Source organism: Monodon monoceros, unplaced genomic scaffold (genome assembly GCF_005190385.1).
Source record: "Monodon monoceros isolate NGI ecotype Baffin Bay Population unplaced genomic scaffold, NGI_Narwhal_1 Super_Scaffold_17, whole genome shotgun sequence".
Taxonomy (NCBI): domain Eukaryota; kingdom Metazoa; phylum Chordata; class Mammalia; order Artiodactyla; family Monodontidae; genus Monodon; species Monodon monoceros.
In genome coordinates, this window is record NW_021703773.1 from 4,681,235 (window position 1) to 4,697,099 (window position 15,865).

Genomic DNA, 15,865 nt, shown 5'->3' on the forward strand with positions numbered 1-15,865 from the left:
AGCCTATATTTATTAAATAAATTGAATCAATAATTAATAACCTTCCATAACAAAAAGCACTGGTCCAGCTGGATATTCTGGTGAATTCTACCAAACATTTAAGAAAGAAATCATACTAATTCTCTACAATTTCTTTCAGAAGTTAGAAGTAGAGTGAATACTTCTTAACACATTTTATAGGCCAGCATTACCCTAATACAAAACACAAAGACATTACAAGAAAAGAAAACTACAGACCAATATCTCTCATGAATGAAGATGCAAAAATCTTCAACGAAATATTAGCAGATCAATTCCACCAACGTATAAGAAATATACACCACAACCATGTGAATTTTGTCTCAACTATGGAAGAATTGTTCAACATTTGGAAAATCAGTTAATGTAATCCATCATAAACCAACAGGCTAAAGAATAAAAATCATATGTTCATACCACAGTTACAGAAAATTATATGACAAAACTGAATAGCCATTTATGATAAAAGACCATCAGAAAGCTGTTAATAAAATAAAACTTCCTCAACTTGATAAAGAATATCTTTAAAAAAAAAAACCTACAATAACATTATGCTTAATGGTAAGATTAGAAGCCTTCTTGCTAAGATAGGGAACCAAGCAAGGAAGTCCCCTCTCACCATTCCTTTTTAACATCATATTGGAAGAAAGGATGAGAAAATAAAAAGTACATAGATTGGAAAGGAAGAAATAAAACTGACTTTGGGAGTAATGATAGCATCATGATTGCATAATATGTCTCTCTTTTTGGCTCCTCTGTTCAACAACTAAATTTTGGCATCCATCTATGAACAAAAGTACCTCTGTGGAAGTTGTAGGATCAAGCACCATACACCAAGGGACCCAGGAAGAGTCTTTCCCACCTGTGCATCAGGTAATAGGCAGACAGACCTCAGTATAGGCTGTGGAAGAAGCAGGAGCCAGCGAATAGGCCTCAGCCTCTCTTGGTTGTAGTCAGGGAAAACTTGGAGAGTCCTGACTTGGGCAGACACTCATGGACAAGAGAGCCTTGCAGAAGTCCGACCTTCCTGGTAATAGATGCCTGAATTCCTTTGGAGCAAATGTATAAATAAATAAGTTTGGACACATTGGAAAGGGTAAGAGTAACTTTGCCAGCACCACCCCTCCCTCAATGTGACACAGCATGGGGCTGAACTAGCCAGCAGTGACCTCTCAGGGGAAAGGGAAAGCAGTGAGTGAGTGCAAAGCTAACCCAGCTATACAGGACATAGCTGGAGAAATCTGTTTCTTTCCCATAGCACCCAGAGTACCGAGACAGCACCTCTATGACTGGGGGACAGATATCAGGAAAGAGGCAGATAAGAATATCAAAGGGCATTAAAGGGACATGGTTCCTGATGAATGCTTTCAGTACTCCAGCAGAAAGCCTGTCCATGAGGTGCTGTGAGAACTTCACCCAAGGATCCCACCACCACCTGACCCACAGGCACCTCCAATGCCCCAACTGCTAAAACAACAACTCCCCCCACTTTTTGGCCTGCTCTTTGTATGCAAATTTGAGTTCAGTGGCAAGAGCAAGGTCTGGTAGACATGGGGTGCCCTCAGAAAATCGGGCCAGTGTCCTTGGGCAAAGGAGAAAGCACAAACATGATCTGTAGCACACCTTCTGGAAAACAAAAGAGAGGTTGCCAGCAGCTGGTTTAGTGAGTTTTTAAGAAGCATAGAAGACACATAAACTTAAAATTCTGCCACAAAATGGAACAAGAAATGTGGAGCAGAGATATCCATAAAGTTGGAGAAAGACCTAGACATAAGCAAGACCAGTGAATAAAATCTCCCACCTGAAGACAACTAGTAAAGATTTAAGGAAGTGACTACTATTTCAAATATAAAAAAAGCAATGCAAAACTGCAAGGAATATAAAGAATCAAGGAAGTATGTCATTACCAAAAGATAACAGTAATACTCCAGTAACTGAACACAAAGATACTGAATTTATCAATTTAGCTAATAAAGAATTCAAACTAGCTGTTTTTACAAACTCAACTGCCTACAAGAATCAACAGACATACAAGTCAATAAAATCAGGATAAACACGTGGATAAAATGAGAAATTTAACAAAGAGGTAGAAATGATAAAAAAGGACCAAAAAGAAATTCTAGAGATGAAGTATGAAATAAATAAAAAGAAAAATGCAATAGGTCATCTACAGCAGAATAGACCAAACAGAAGATAGAATTGGTGATCTAAAGGACAGGAATTTTTAAATAACCCAGTCAGTGTAGACAAAGAAAAAATACTGAAAAAGAGAAAACAAATCATATGTGATCTACGGGAAACCATCAAACATACAGATATTAGAATAATGGAGTTCCAAAAGGAAAAAAGAGAGGAAGGGGGGGCAGAAAGTCTATTTAAAAAAATAATAGCTGAGAACTTCCCAAACTTGGGAGAGACTGAAACATCCAGTCACAAAGCAAATACATCACTCCATTATCTCAATGCAAAATGACCTTCTCCAAGATGTATTATAATTACATTGACAAAAATCAAAGACAGAGAATCATAAAATAAAGCAAGAGAAAAAAAATGATTGTAATCTACAAATAGAAACCCAGTAGGTACAGGCCAGGACAGAATAAAATGATATATTCAGTGTGTTGAAAGAATAAAAAAGTCAGTCAAGAATACTTTAACTGGCAAACATATCCTTCAAAAGTAAAAGAGAAATAAAAACTCTCCGAGACAAACAAAACTGAGGAAATTCATCACCACTATATCTGCCTTACAAGAAATGCTGAAAGAATTTCTTCCACCTGAAATAAAAAGATGATAATTAGTAACATGAAAACATACAACACATTCATAAAGGTAAATACACAGACTTTAAAACCTAAATCTGTAAGGGAATGGTGTGTTAACTACTGAACAACAGTATACAGGTTAAAGGGTAAAAGTATTAAAATAACTATACTTACTATAATTTGCTAACGTATGCACAATATGAAAAGAGGTAAATTTTGACATCAAAAACAAAAAAGGGCGAGATAGTAGGGTAGAGCTTTTGTGTGTGATCCAAGTTAAGTTACAATCAGCTTAAAATGGATTGTTTTATCTATAAGATGCTTTATGTAAACCTCATGGTAGCCATGTAGCAAAAACCTATAGTAGATTCACAAAGGATAAACAGAGGGCAATCACAGCATACCACGTGGAAAATCATGAATTCATAAAGAGGCAAAAAGAGAAGGAAAAAAAGAATAAGGGAACTGAAACAAACAACAAAAAAACAGCCAAAAAGTAATGAAAGAGATGGCATTACTAAGCACTTACATATCAATAGTTACCCTAATACATGAAATTAATTAATCAGTCAAAGGTCAGAGTGGCTGAATGGATGAAAAAACAAGACCCAACTAAGTCTGCCTTCAAGAGAATCACATAGACTCAAAGAGATGTAAAAATATCCCATGTAAATGGAACCCAAAAGAAAGAGGGAGTAGCTATACTTATATCAGACAAAAAAAGGCTTTAAGCCAAAAAATGGTAACAAGACAAAAGGAAGATCATTATATAATTATAAAGTGGTCAACTCTGCAAGATATAACAATTGTGAATATACACACCCAACATCAGAGCACCTAATATACTAAGCAAATACTGAAAGGAGAAATTGACAACAAGACAATAATAGTAAGACACTTCAATACTCCACTTTCAACAATGGAAAGATAATCCAGACAAAAAACCACAAAGAAATGCTGGACCTGAGCTATACTTTATACCAAATTGACCTAACAGATATATATAGAACATTCCACCCAAGAGCAGCAGAATACATATTCTTCTCAAGTGTACATGGAACATTACCAAGGATAGGTCATATAAGCCACAATACAAATTTTAGCAAATTTAAGAAAATTGAAAACATACAAAGTATCTACTTGACCAACACGATATGAAACTAGAAATCAACAGCAGGAAAGCTGGAAAATTCACACACATGTAGAAATTAAACAACACACTCCTGAACAAACAATAGGTCAAGAAAGAAATTAGAAAGGACATTTTAAAATCTTAAAACAAATAAAAATGGAAACAACACAGACAAAAACTGGGGTTCTGTAAAAGCAGCTCTTAGAAGTTTATAGCAATAAATGCATATATTAAGAAAGTACAAATAATCCTAAAATTTATAAGGAACCATAAAAGACCCAGAATTGCCAAAGCAACCCTAAGGAAAAAGAACAAAGCGGGAGGCATAATCCTCCCAGACTTCAGACAATATTACCAAGCCACAGTAATCAAAACAGTGTGGAATTGGCACAAAAACAGATATATCAATCAATGCAACAGAATAGAGAGCCCAGAAATAAACTCACACAGTTACAGTCAATTAATCTTTGACAAAGGAGGCAAGAATATACCATGGGAAAAAAGACAGTCTCTTCAGTAAGTGGTGCTGGGAAAGTTGGACAGCTTCATGTAATGAATGAAGTTAGAACACAGCCTCAAACTATAAAAAAATTAAACTTGAAATGCCTTAAACACTTAAACATAAGCCTAGAAGAGATAACAGGCAAAACATTCTCTGACATAAAGCATACCAATGTTTTCTTAGGTCAGTCTCCCAAGACAATAGAAATAGAGACAAAATAAACAAATGAAACCTAATCAAACTTACAAGCTTTTGCACAGCAAAAGAAACCATCAACAAAATGAAAAGAAAACCTACAGAATGGGAGAAAATATCTGCAAACCATGTGACCAACAGGGCTTAATTTCCAAAATATACAAACAGCTCATAAAACTAAATATTGAAAGTTTATAGCAATACAGTCTATAGCAGGGAAAAAAAAATCTCAAGTAATAAGCAACCTAACCTTACACCTAAAGCAACTAGAGGAAGGAGAAGAAACAAAACCCAAAGTTAGTAGAAATAAATAAATCATAAAGATCAGAGCAGAAATAAATGAAATCAGAACAGAGACAACAGAAAATATCTATGAAACTAAAAGCTGGTTCTTTGAAAAGATAAACAAAATTGATAAACCTTTAGCCAGACTCATCAAGGAAAAGTAAAAAAAAAAAAAAGGAGAGGTCTCAAATCAATAAAGCTAGAAAAGAAAAAGAAGTTACAACTGACACCACAGAAATACAAAGGATCATAAGAGACTATACAGGCCAATAAAATGGAAAACCTAGAAGAAATGGACAAGACTGTACCAGGAAGAAATAGAAAATATGAACAGACCAATCACAAGTTCTAAAATTGAAACTGTAAGTAAAAAACTCCCAACAAACAGAAGTCCAGGACCAGATGGCTTCACAGGCAAATTCTACCAAACATTTAGAGAAGAGTCAACACATACTCTCTGAAACTCTTCCAGAAAACTGCAGAGGAAGGAAGACTCCCAAACTCATTCTGTGAGGGCACCATCACCCCAATAGCAAAACCAGACAAAGATATCACATAAAAAGAAAGTTACAGGCCAATATCACTGATGAACATAGATGCAAAAATCCTCAATAAAATACTAGTAAATCGAATCCAACAAAACATTCAAAGAATAATCATATACCATGATCAAGTGGGATATATCCCAGGGATGCAAGGATTTTTCAGTATCCACAAATCAATCAGTGTGATACACCACATTAGCAAATTGAAGAATAAAAACTATATGGTCATCTCAATAGATCCAGAAAAAGACTTTGACAAAATTCAACACCCATTTATGATAAAAATTCTTCAGGATGTGGGCATAGAGGGAATATACCTGAACATAATAAAGGCAATATATGACAAGCCCACAGCTAACATCATACTCAATGGTGAAAAACTGAAAGCATTTCCACTAAGATCAGGAACAAGACAAGCTTGCCCACTCTCACCACTCTTATTCAACATAGTTTTGGAAGTCCTAACCGTAGCAATCAGAGAAGAAAATGAAATAAAAGGAATACAAATTGGAACAGAAGAAGTAAAACTGTCACTATTTGCAGATGATATGGTACCATACATAGAAAATCCTAAAGGTGCTACCAGAAAACTACTAGAGTTCATCAATGAATTCAGTAAAGCTGCAGGATACAAAATTAATACATAGAAATCTGTTGCATTTCTATACACTAACAACAAAAGACCAGAAAGAGAAAATAAGGAAACAATTCCATTAACCATCACATCAAAAAGAATAAAATACCTGGGAGTAAACCTACCTAAGGAGGCAAAAGACCTGTACTCCGAAAACTGTAAGATGCTGAGTCATGGTATCGAATATGACACAAACAGTTGGAAAGATATACCATGTTCTTTGATTGTCAAAATGACTATACTACCCAAAGTGATCTACAGACTCAATGCAATCCCTATCAAAATACCAATGGCATGTTTTGCAGACCTAGAACAACAAAAAAAAATCTTAAAATCTGTATGGAAACACAAAGACTCTGGAGAGCCAAAGCAAGCTTGAGAAAGAAAAACAAAGCTGGAGGAATCAGCTCCCTGACTTCAGACTATATTATAAAGCTACAGTCATCAAAACAGTATGGTACTGGCACAAAGACAGACTTATAGATCAATGGAACAGGACAGAAAGCCCAGAAATAAACCCATGCACCTATGGTCAATTAATTTGCAACAAAGGAGGCAAGACTATACAATAGAGGAAAAACAATCGCTTCAATAAATGGTGCTGTGAAAACTGGACAGCTACATGTAAAAAAATGAAATTAGAACATTCTTTAAGACCATACACAAAAATAAGCTCAAAATGGATTAGACCTAAATGTGAGAGAGGACACTGTAAAACTCTTAAAAGAAAACATAGGTGGAACAGTCTCTGACATAAATCAAAGCAATATCTTTTTCAATCTGTCTCCCAGAGTAATGGAAATAAAAACAAAAATAAACAAATGGGACCTAATTAAGCTCAAAAGCTTTTGCACAGCAAAGGACACCATAAAAAAACAAAAAGACAACCCATAGAATGGGAGCAAATATTTGCCAATGATGTGACCAACAGGGGATTAGTCTCCAAAATTTACAAACAGCTCGTGCGACTTAATATCATCAAAAGAAAACAACCCAATCAAAACATGGGCAGAAGACCTAAATAGACATTTCTCCAAAGACAACATACAGATGGCCAAGAGGCACATGAAAAGAAGTTCAACATCGCTAATTATTAGAGAAATGCAAATCAAAACTACAAAGGGACATCGCCTCAAACCAGGCAAAATGGCTATGATCAAAAAAATCCACAAATAATAAATGCTGCTGCAGAGGGTGTGGAGAGAAGGGAACCCTCCTACACTGTTGGTGTCAATGTAAATTGGTGCAGCCACTATGGAGAACAGTATGGAGGTTCCTTAAAAAACTAAAAATAGAGCTAACATACGATCCTGCAATCCCACTCCTGGACATATATCTGGAGAAAAACATGGTCCAAAAGGATACATGCACCCCAGTGTTCACTGCAGCACTATTTACAATAGCCAAGACATGGAAGCAACCTAAGTGTCCATCAAAAGAGGAGTAGATAAAGAAGATGTGGTACATATATACAATGGAATATTACTCAGCCATTAAAAGGGATGAAATAATGCCATTTGCAGCAACATGGATGGACCTAGAGACTGTCATGCTGAGTGAAGTAAGTCAGACAGAGAAAGAGAAATATGATATTGCTTATAGGCAGAATCTAAAAAGAAATGATACAAATGAACTTATTTATAAAACAGAAACACCCACAGACTTAGAGAATGAACTTATGGTTACCGGTGGGGAAGGGTGGGGGGAAGGGATAGTTAGGCAGTTGGGGATTGACACGTACACACTGCTATATTTAAAATGGATAACCAACAAGGACCTACTGTATAGCACAGGGAACTCTGCTCAATATTATGTAACAACCTAAATGGGAAAATAATTTGAAAAAGAATAGATACATGTATATGTGTGACTGAATCACATTGCTGTACATCTGAAAGTAACACAACATTGTTAATCAACTATGTTCCAATATAAAATTAGAAGTTTTAAAAAGAAAGAAAAAATACATGCAGCCCAATATTCACTGCAGCACTATTTACAATAGCAAAGACATGGAAGCAACCTAAATGTCCATCAACAGTGGAGTGGATAAAGAAGATGTGGTACACATATACAACGGAATATTCCTCAGCCATAATAAAGAATGAAATAATGCCATTTTCAGGAACATGGGTGGACCTAGGGATTATCATACTAAGTGAAGTAAGTCAAAGAGAGAAAGACAAATACCATGATATTGCCTATGTGTGGAATCTGAAAAATGGTACAAATGAACTTATTTACAAAACAGAAAGAGTCACAGATGTAGAAAACAAACTTATGGTTACCAAAGGTGAAAGGAGGTGGGGGAGGGATAAATTGTTTGGGATTAACATATACACACTACTGTATATAAAATAGATAACTAATAAGGACCTACTGTATAGCACAGGGAACTCTACTCAGTATTCTATAATAACCTATATGGGAAAAAATTCTAAAAAATAACAGATATATGTATAACTGATCCACTTTGCTGTACACCTGAAACTAACACAACATTGTAAATCAACTATACTCCAATTTAAAAAAAAATGAAAAAAAATAAAATAGGGGTGTTCTACTATCACTTGAGATTGACAATCTAACCTTCTATCCACTGCGCTTTTACTTTTTTGGTATGGGAAGTAAATTGGCTTCATTGGGAAAAAAAAAAAAGTCTATTACAAAATGAGGTATAAAGCCAATAGTTTTCCCTCACCCTATATACTCATAGACACACAAACTTTAGCTTAATTATCTTCCCATAACGAACAGGTTAATGTATTTATTGGAATATTTAATACCTCTGAAAAGTGCCCAACTGTAATAATAAATTTGTTAGAGTCATCAGCGATTTAATTCTGTACAATGTCCTCTAAAACATATGGCTACAAATTTAGTAACCCAATTCAGCCCCACATTTTAAGTAGATACATGTCCTAGCACACAGTAGGAACCCAATAAACATTGAATAAATTAACAAATGATGCTGAAAAGTGTCCAAGAGAGGTGATTTGGGAAAACACGAATCATGTGCTTACTTACTCCATGTCCATTGCACTTTAGTGAACACTTATATGATCTGTCTGCAAGGATCCTTGATTCTACACATTCACGATTTACACAAATCTAAAGAAAAACACATACAAAATTTTTTTTCTGAGTTAGAGGAGTCCAGTTATTGTAACATTAACATCAGTAATTTTATAACATAAGACCACAGACATTCAATGCAGTAATTTCCATTAAGTACTGCTTTTGCTGTAACCCACAAATTTTTATATGTTGTATTTTCATCTTCATTTAATTAAAAATATTTTTCAATTTCTCTTGAGATTTCTCCTTGGCATAAGTGTTATTTAGAAATGTGTAGTGTAAGCTACAAATATTTGGGGATTTTTCCAATAAGTCTTATGTAAACTATGGACTTTGGGTGAGGATGATGTAATAGTGTAGGATTGTGGATAGCGTAGGTGTCTGCACTTCTGTGGGGTAAGTGGTTATGGGAACTCCCTGTACTTTCTGCAACTTTTGATGTGAACCTAAAACTTCCCTAAAAAATAAAGTCTATTTTTTAAAATAAATTTTAAAGAAATGATTCAGGCTTCTGGTATTCAGTTCCCCATTTAAGGAGTTTGGAAGTCGACACTCCATCCTAACAACAAGTAAAAAGTTGAACAGACTGAAGAAGCAACAACTCTTTTAGGATCCATAGAAGAAGTGACTTGGGGGCAAACCACTGCCCCCAAATTGGAGAGACAGACGAGCGAACACAGGGAGTCACAGCTTACCAGAGAAAAGATTCACAAGTGGAAACCTCCTCAGGTACCCCTGCCAGCGTCAGAAAGCCTGAACTGTAATTGATGAATTGCTGGAGGCTCAATACAGACACCTCTGACAGTTAGGAACTCCAGGAGAGCCCCACAATTTTGTGAGATGTACATCCAGGAGCTCAGCCAACGTTCTCACAGTAAATATCAGAGAAAAAAATTTCTTGTATTCTGGCAGAAGGAGGGGAAAAGGAACCATTTTGAAGTAGCCAGAGCACTCTGTTCTTAACAAGGCTTGCCTTCAGGAGAAACTAGTTAACTAGAGCCTAATCTGGTGATGTCTTATCAGAGCCTAACTGATCTGAGGGAAGGGAAATACCCAATTTCACTCAGCTCTAACCTTCCATGTGTAAGAAGAGAAATACCCAACTCCAGCCCACTCCAGCCATCCTGTCCCACCTGAGGGAGGAGAAAAAACATGAGAAACACTTGTGAAGTTCACAGTCCAGAGGCACAGGTTCACTGAAAGACTCAGACCTGTTCATAAGACTAAAGAACACTTCCCCTTCCCACAACACCTCACCACCACATTTCTAAAGGTCTATTTACAGCAGTTCTTTTATCTGGTTCATCATGTCCAGCTCTCAAGAAAACAGATAAGGTTATATACTAAAAGCTAAAAAACACAATTGGAAAAACGGAGAAAGTATCAGAACCATACATGTCATGGATACTGAAATTATCAGACCAGGAGTTTAAAACAACTATGATTAATATGCTAAGGGCTCTAATAGATGAAGTAGACAGTATGCAAGAACAGACGGGAGATGGAAGCAGAGAGACAGCAATCCTAAGAAAAAAATAAAAATAAATGCTGGAATGAAAAAAAAAACTCACTGTAACAAAAATGAATAAATGCCTTTAACGGGCTTATCAGTACACTGGAAATAGCTGAGGGAAGAATCTCTGAGCTAGAGGATATATCAATAGAATCCCTGAAAATGAAAAAGCAAAAAGAACAAAGACAAAAAAATAACACAGAATATCCAAGGACTATGGGACAATTATAAAAGGTATAACGTATATGTAATGGAAATGCCAGAAGAAAAAGGAGCAGAAGAAATATTTGAAACAATAATGACTAAGGATTTCCCCCAAATTAATGTCAGACACCAAACCACAGTTCCAGGAATCTCAGAAAACAATAAGCAGGATAAATGCCAAACAAACAAACTAACAAACCCCTACACTTAGGCATATTGTGTTCAAACAGAAAATCAAAGAATAAATCCTGAAAAAAGCAAAAATTTTTTTTAAAACCGTACCTATAGAGGAACAAAGGTAAGAATTACATCTGACTTCTCCTCAGAAACCGGGCAGTCAGAAGAGTGGAGTAAAATATTTAAAGTATTGACAGAAAAAAATCCCCAACCTAGAATATAGAATTCTATATACTTGCAAAATTATCCTTCAAAAGTGAAAGAGAGATAAAGACTTTTTCAGACACACAAAAATGGAGGGAATTTTTCGCTAAGAGAGCTGTCTTGCAAGACATGTTAAAAGAAGTTCTTAAGAGAGAAGGAAAATAATATAGGTCAGAAACTAACAGGATGTACAATAGCTTTACATAAACTATTTTCTTTGTGTGATAAGCATGTGTCAATGTAGGTTGATCAATTGTAACAACCGTACCACACTGGTGGGCGATGTTAGTAACAGGGAAGACATGCCTGTGTGGGGCCAAGAGGGTGTGTAGGAAATCCCTCTAACATCTTTTCCGTTTTATTGTGATTCTAAAATTGTTCTTTAAAAACAGTCCAAAAAAATGATTCAGGGCAGGGAAATGGGAGAAACAAATGAAACAAGACTGACATAAAAACAATCAGAATCAAAATATCACTTTTAATTACAATAGCCTGAAATCTAACAAAACCATCCCTAAGAGCACAGTTTAAATAATATTCTGTATTACTGCACATATTGAAAGTTTGCATAGAAAGAAAATCAATTCAATAATCTGGAGTTTTCACTAAATATGCACTATTATTCGAGTTCCTAAGAAAAGATATTAGAAGTTTTCATTAAAATATACTACAGATATCTAACATTCTATTATGGAATGTATTAAACATCCAAATATTAATTCTTTTAAGTATAAAGTATAATAATCAGAGGATTAAGGATACATTCCCAACTCCCTTATTTCTAGCAATATCAACTTCCCTAAGTTGCAGTTTTCTTAACTGAGTACAATAATACTTTTTCTAAACTATTTGAGATTTGTTTCAAGGTTAAAATGAAATAATGTATGTGAAAATGATTTCCTTTCACACATGAAATCACAACACTCTTCAGAGAAATGGCCTCACAAAACCCTTTCTAAACCCCAACACCCTAACCCTTTTAAGCCTTTAATGTGTTCAGTCTTCTCATTAGTTCTTGGCCTCCGTGGTGTGTCTAACAACTCCTTTTAGAATGTAGAGATTTTGAAGTAAATTTATTCCCTCTATGTTTTCTCCAGATTTGGTTGGTTGGTCTCATAGATAACAAATTATAGTAACAATAAATAATAATAGCCAACCTATATTTAGCTCTTACTATGTGCTGGGCATTGTGCTAAGCACTTTATACTATTATCTCATTTAATCTTTGCAATAACTCCATAGAGTAAATGTTATTATTATCCCCACTTTACATACAGTTGTGATATCTCAGACTGGTTAGGTAACTTGCAAAATGTCAAAAACTAAGAGGTGAAGACTGATTCTTAGCAGCCCCATCTAAGTTGTGCTTCTATCTACTGGGCCGCAAAGAGACATATATTACTAAGTAGGATTTCTTCTTTCTTCTCCAAGAAGAAAAGTGAATTTCCATGTTATGGAATATTTAACTACAAGTATTCCCAAGATTTCTCTCTTCCCCACTCCAGCCCCAGAACACTTGGATTTTCCTTGCTCACAACACTGAAATTCTAATGGGGATCAAACAACTCTCATTTCCCTCAGAGACCAATTGAAGCTTATTCATTTTCTCCTTAACCAAATATTTAAGTTTACAAAGCACTAGTAATTAACTGCAATATTTATTAATAAAACTAGATTTTTAAAAATAGATTTTAAGTCATTTACCCTCCCAGTATCACAAATAGAGCCATTTTTGACCACCATTGGATCTTCTCCACCTGTCGTTGTGTAGTGCATAGTTATACATACAGTATTTCGTACAAAAGCATAAATCACAGAAGCACCATCTCGAAGGAAAGGAGTTTGAAAGGGGTAGGTGCAAATTAATCTGCCACATATAAGATTCCTGCAAACATAATAAATTATATGATTATTATGCATTTATTAGGAATGCATCAGATTGGTTTCTTTGACAAAAAAGTAAAAATAAACAATGGTTCTCCATTTATGGCAATATATCTAAGGAAAATGTAACACTTTAATGCTAACATTTAAAGTAAAATGTAAAGCCCTTGATACAGGCTTAATAAGCCTGTAGCACAAGAAAGATGCCAAGGCTAGAGATTTTGATTTCAGATTTACTCCCATACACATGTGATACTTGAAACCACTGGAATGAATGACATATATAGAGAAAAACTAAAAACAGAATCTTACAGAACACGAGAGGTTATCTTTAATATCTGCATAGCATACCTCCATGCACAAAATTTATATCTGCTTCTTTCTCTACCACAGTTCCCAAACCTATCAGTTTGAGACTGTATTTCTTCATAGCAGGCAAATGGAGCATTTTTTGAACCTGTCAAAGTTAGAAATATATCTGGATTAAAACTTCCTTTTTTTCCATCTTCCTCAATTTCCTCATATATTTATGTTTCTTATGTTTTTTTCTCTATTATTATCATCTATTCAAAAGTTTCCTAGTGACGTTGTAAGAAAAAAGAAATGATTAAAGTGAAAAGTAACGCTCATGGTTATTTCTCCTTTTACTTCATTTTCAGTCATTTCCATCACAAAAGATATTATGAGGATAGGGGAGAGCTATAGAAGTGTAAACCTTGAGAGGGCTCTGTGAAAGAAGACAAGAGAGAGAAAACTATACTTGTTCTCCTAGATTCTGAGTAGGAATTTATAAAAAGCCAGGTGTATAAAAAAATCTCATTAAAGAAACCTTGTATCTTCAGAAAGTCTGAAGTGAAGGGACCAAAATTGCCAAACTATAAATTTACCTATTTTTCCTGCATTCCTATATTAGTTTTTTTATCATTGTGTAAAAAATTACCAATATATTGGCACCTTAAAACAATATCCACGTCACAGTTTCTGTAAGTCAGGAGCCTGGCAAAGCACAAGCAGGTTTTCAGTTCAGGGTCTCACTAGGCTGAAATAAAGTTCTTAGCTGGGGTTACAGTCTCATTTGAGGCTGGAGGCCTCTTCCAATCTCACTGGTCGTTGGAAGAATTCATTTTTTTGCACCCATTGCTCCATTGTCTTACTATCTGCCAGGGGTTGCTCTTGGCCCCTCAGGTCCTAGTCACACGGCCCTCTCACAACAATGGCAGCTTATTTCTGCCAAGCCAGCAAGAGAATCTTCTGACATCTTCCATCTTCTAAAGGCTCACATTATTAGGTGAGGCCCCACTCGGAATGATCTCCCTTTTGATTAATTCAAAGTTGACTAATTATGGACCTTAATTACATCTTTAAAATTCCTTCATATTTACTATATAATCATAGGAATGATATTCCATCATATATTCACGGGTTCTCCCCCAACTCAGAGAGGGGATTATCCAAGAAATGTACACCAGAAGAATATTGGGGGCCATCTTAGAATTCCACCTAGCACAGTCACCGTCTCCAAAATGAACCTTTCTAAGTCTAACTGCCCATCTATAAAATATAAAAGTAGGTAATAATATCTACCTCAGTGGATTGTTATGAAACTTAATTAAGATGATGCTTATTTAGTCACTCGTTTTTTAATTAATTTATTTATTTATTTTTGGTTGCATTGGGTCTTTGTTGCTGTGCATGGGCTTTCTCTAGTTGCGGCGAGCGGGGGCTACACTTCACTGCGGTGTGTGGGCTTCTCATTGCAGTGGCTTCTCTTGTTGCAGAGCACGGGCTCTAGGCTCACAGGCTCTAGAGCGCAGGCTCAGTAATTGTGGCGCCATGGGCTTAGTTGCTGAACAGCATGTGGGATTTTCCCGGACCAGGGCTTGAACCTGTGCCCCTGCATTGGCAGGCGGATTTTCAACCACTGCGCCACCAGGGAAGTCCCATATTTAGTCACTCTTAATTCCCATCTAATCCTTCTCCATTTTCTTTTGAGATTAAGAAGGTTTCTCCTATTTACCAGCTCCTTCTATGATTTACATTTTCTCCACTATTCCCTTTAATTTTTTACCTTCTCCTACTTCTATCTCTTTCCACCATTTTTAAACATTGGTCCATCAAAGGTGCTTGTATATGTACCGTGAGGACAGGTAATGGTATTTCTGAGTATTCACAATGTTTATTAGCTCAGTTGTGAATCTGAGAATACCAGGTTAGGAATGCTCTTCATCCAGGCCAATTTTTACTCATTCAAATAGTGCTTCTAAAGGTACCAATGAGCCCTGTATTTAATTTCTCCCTTGAATACCCTCTCTCATTAGTGTTAGGGACTTTCCTTCAGCTCAGTCTGGGTTTTCCAAGGTGATATGGAAACACCAAAAGGGCAACACTTTGAAAATGTGAAATCACATGTCAAATATTTCCTTAAACCCAGTATACTGACCAAGTCTACAAAGTAAGAGAATTTTCCCTTCTATAGTCCAAATAGTGTATTTAGATTCCCTCTAACCTATTATCAAATGCTATGAGGTACCACAAAATAGTAGATGGACTTTCATAGACAGATGTGCATGGCTGGTACTAGGTCAGTAAATGTGGGTGCTGGAAAACTACTGCAAGTAGTTTAGGCAAGACTCATAAATAGCACTGCAGAGTAGGGAGTTTGAGGTTTTACTCCCTTGACCACTATTAGAGACAACTAGTTTACGTTTCCAGTTAGATGGACTAGAAGG

At 35.7% G+C, this 15,865-nt stretch overlaps 1 protein-coding gene across 1 annotated transcript in view; it reads right to left on the reverse strand.

Moving 5' to 3' along the window:
* The window catches only part of LOC114897703 (disintegrin and metalloproteinase domain-containing protein 32-like), a 174,416-nt gene that overhangs the window by 43,551 nt on the left and 115,000 nt on the right, over nt 1-15,865 (reverse strand). Inside the window, exons 15-17 of the mRNA XM_029226723.1 lie at nt 13,488-13,593; nt 12,957-13,137; nt 9,104-9,187 (exon numbers count right to left, since the gene is read on the reverse strand). Coding sequence (XP_029082556.1) covers nt 9,104-9,187; nt 12,957-13,137; nt 13,488-13,593 — 371 coding nt within the window. The remainder of the gene's footprint in view (nt 1-9,103; nt 9,188-12,956; nt 13,138-13,487; nt 13,594-15,865) is intronic.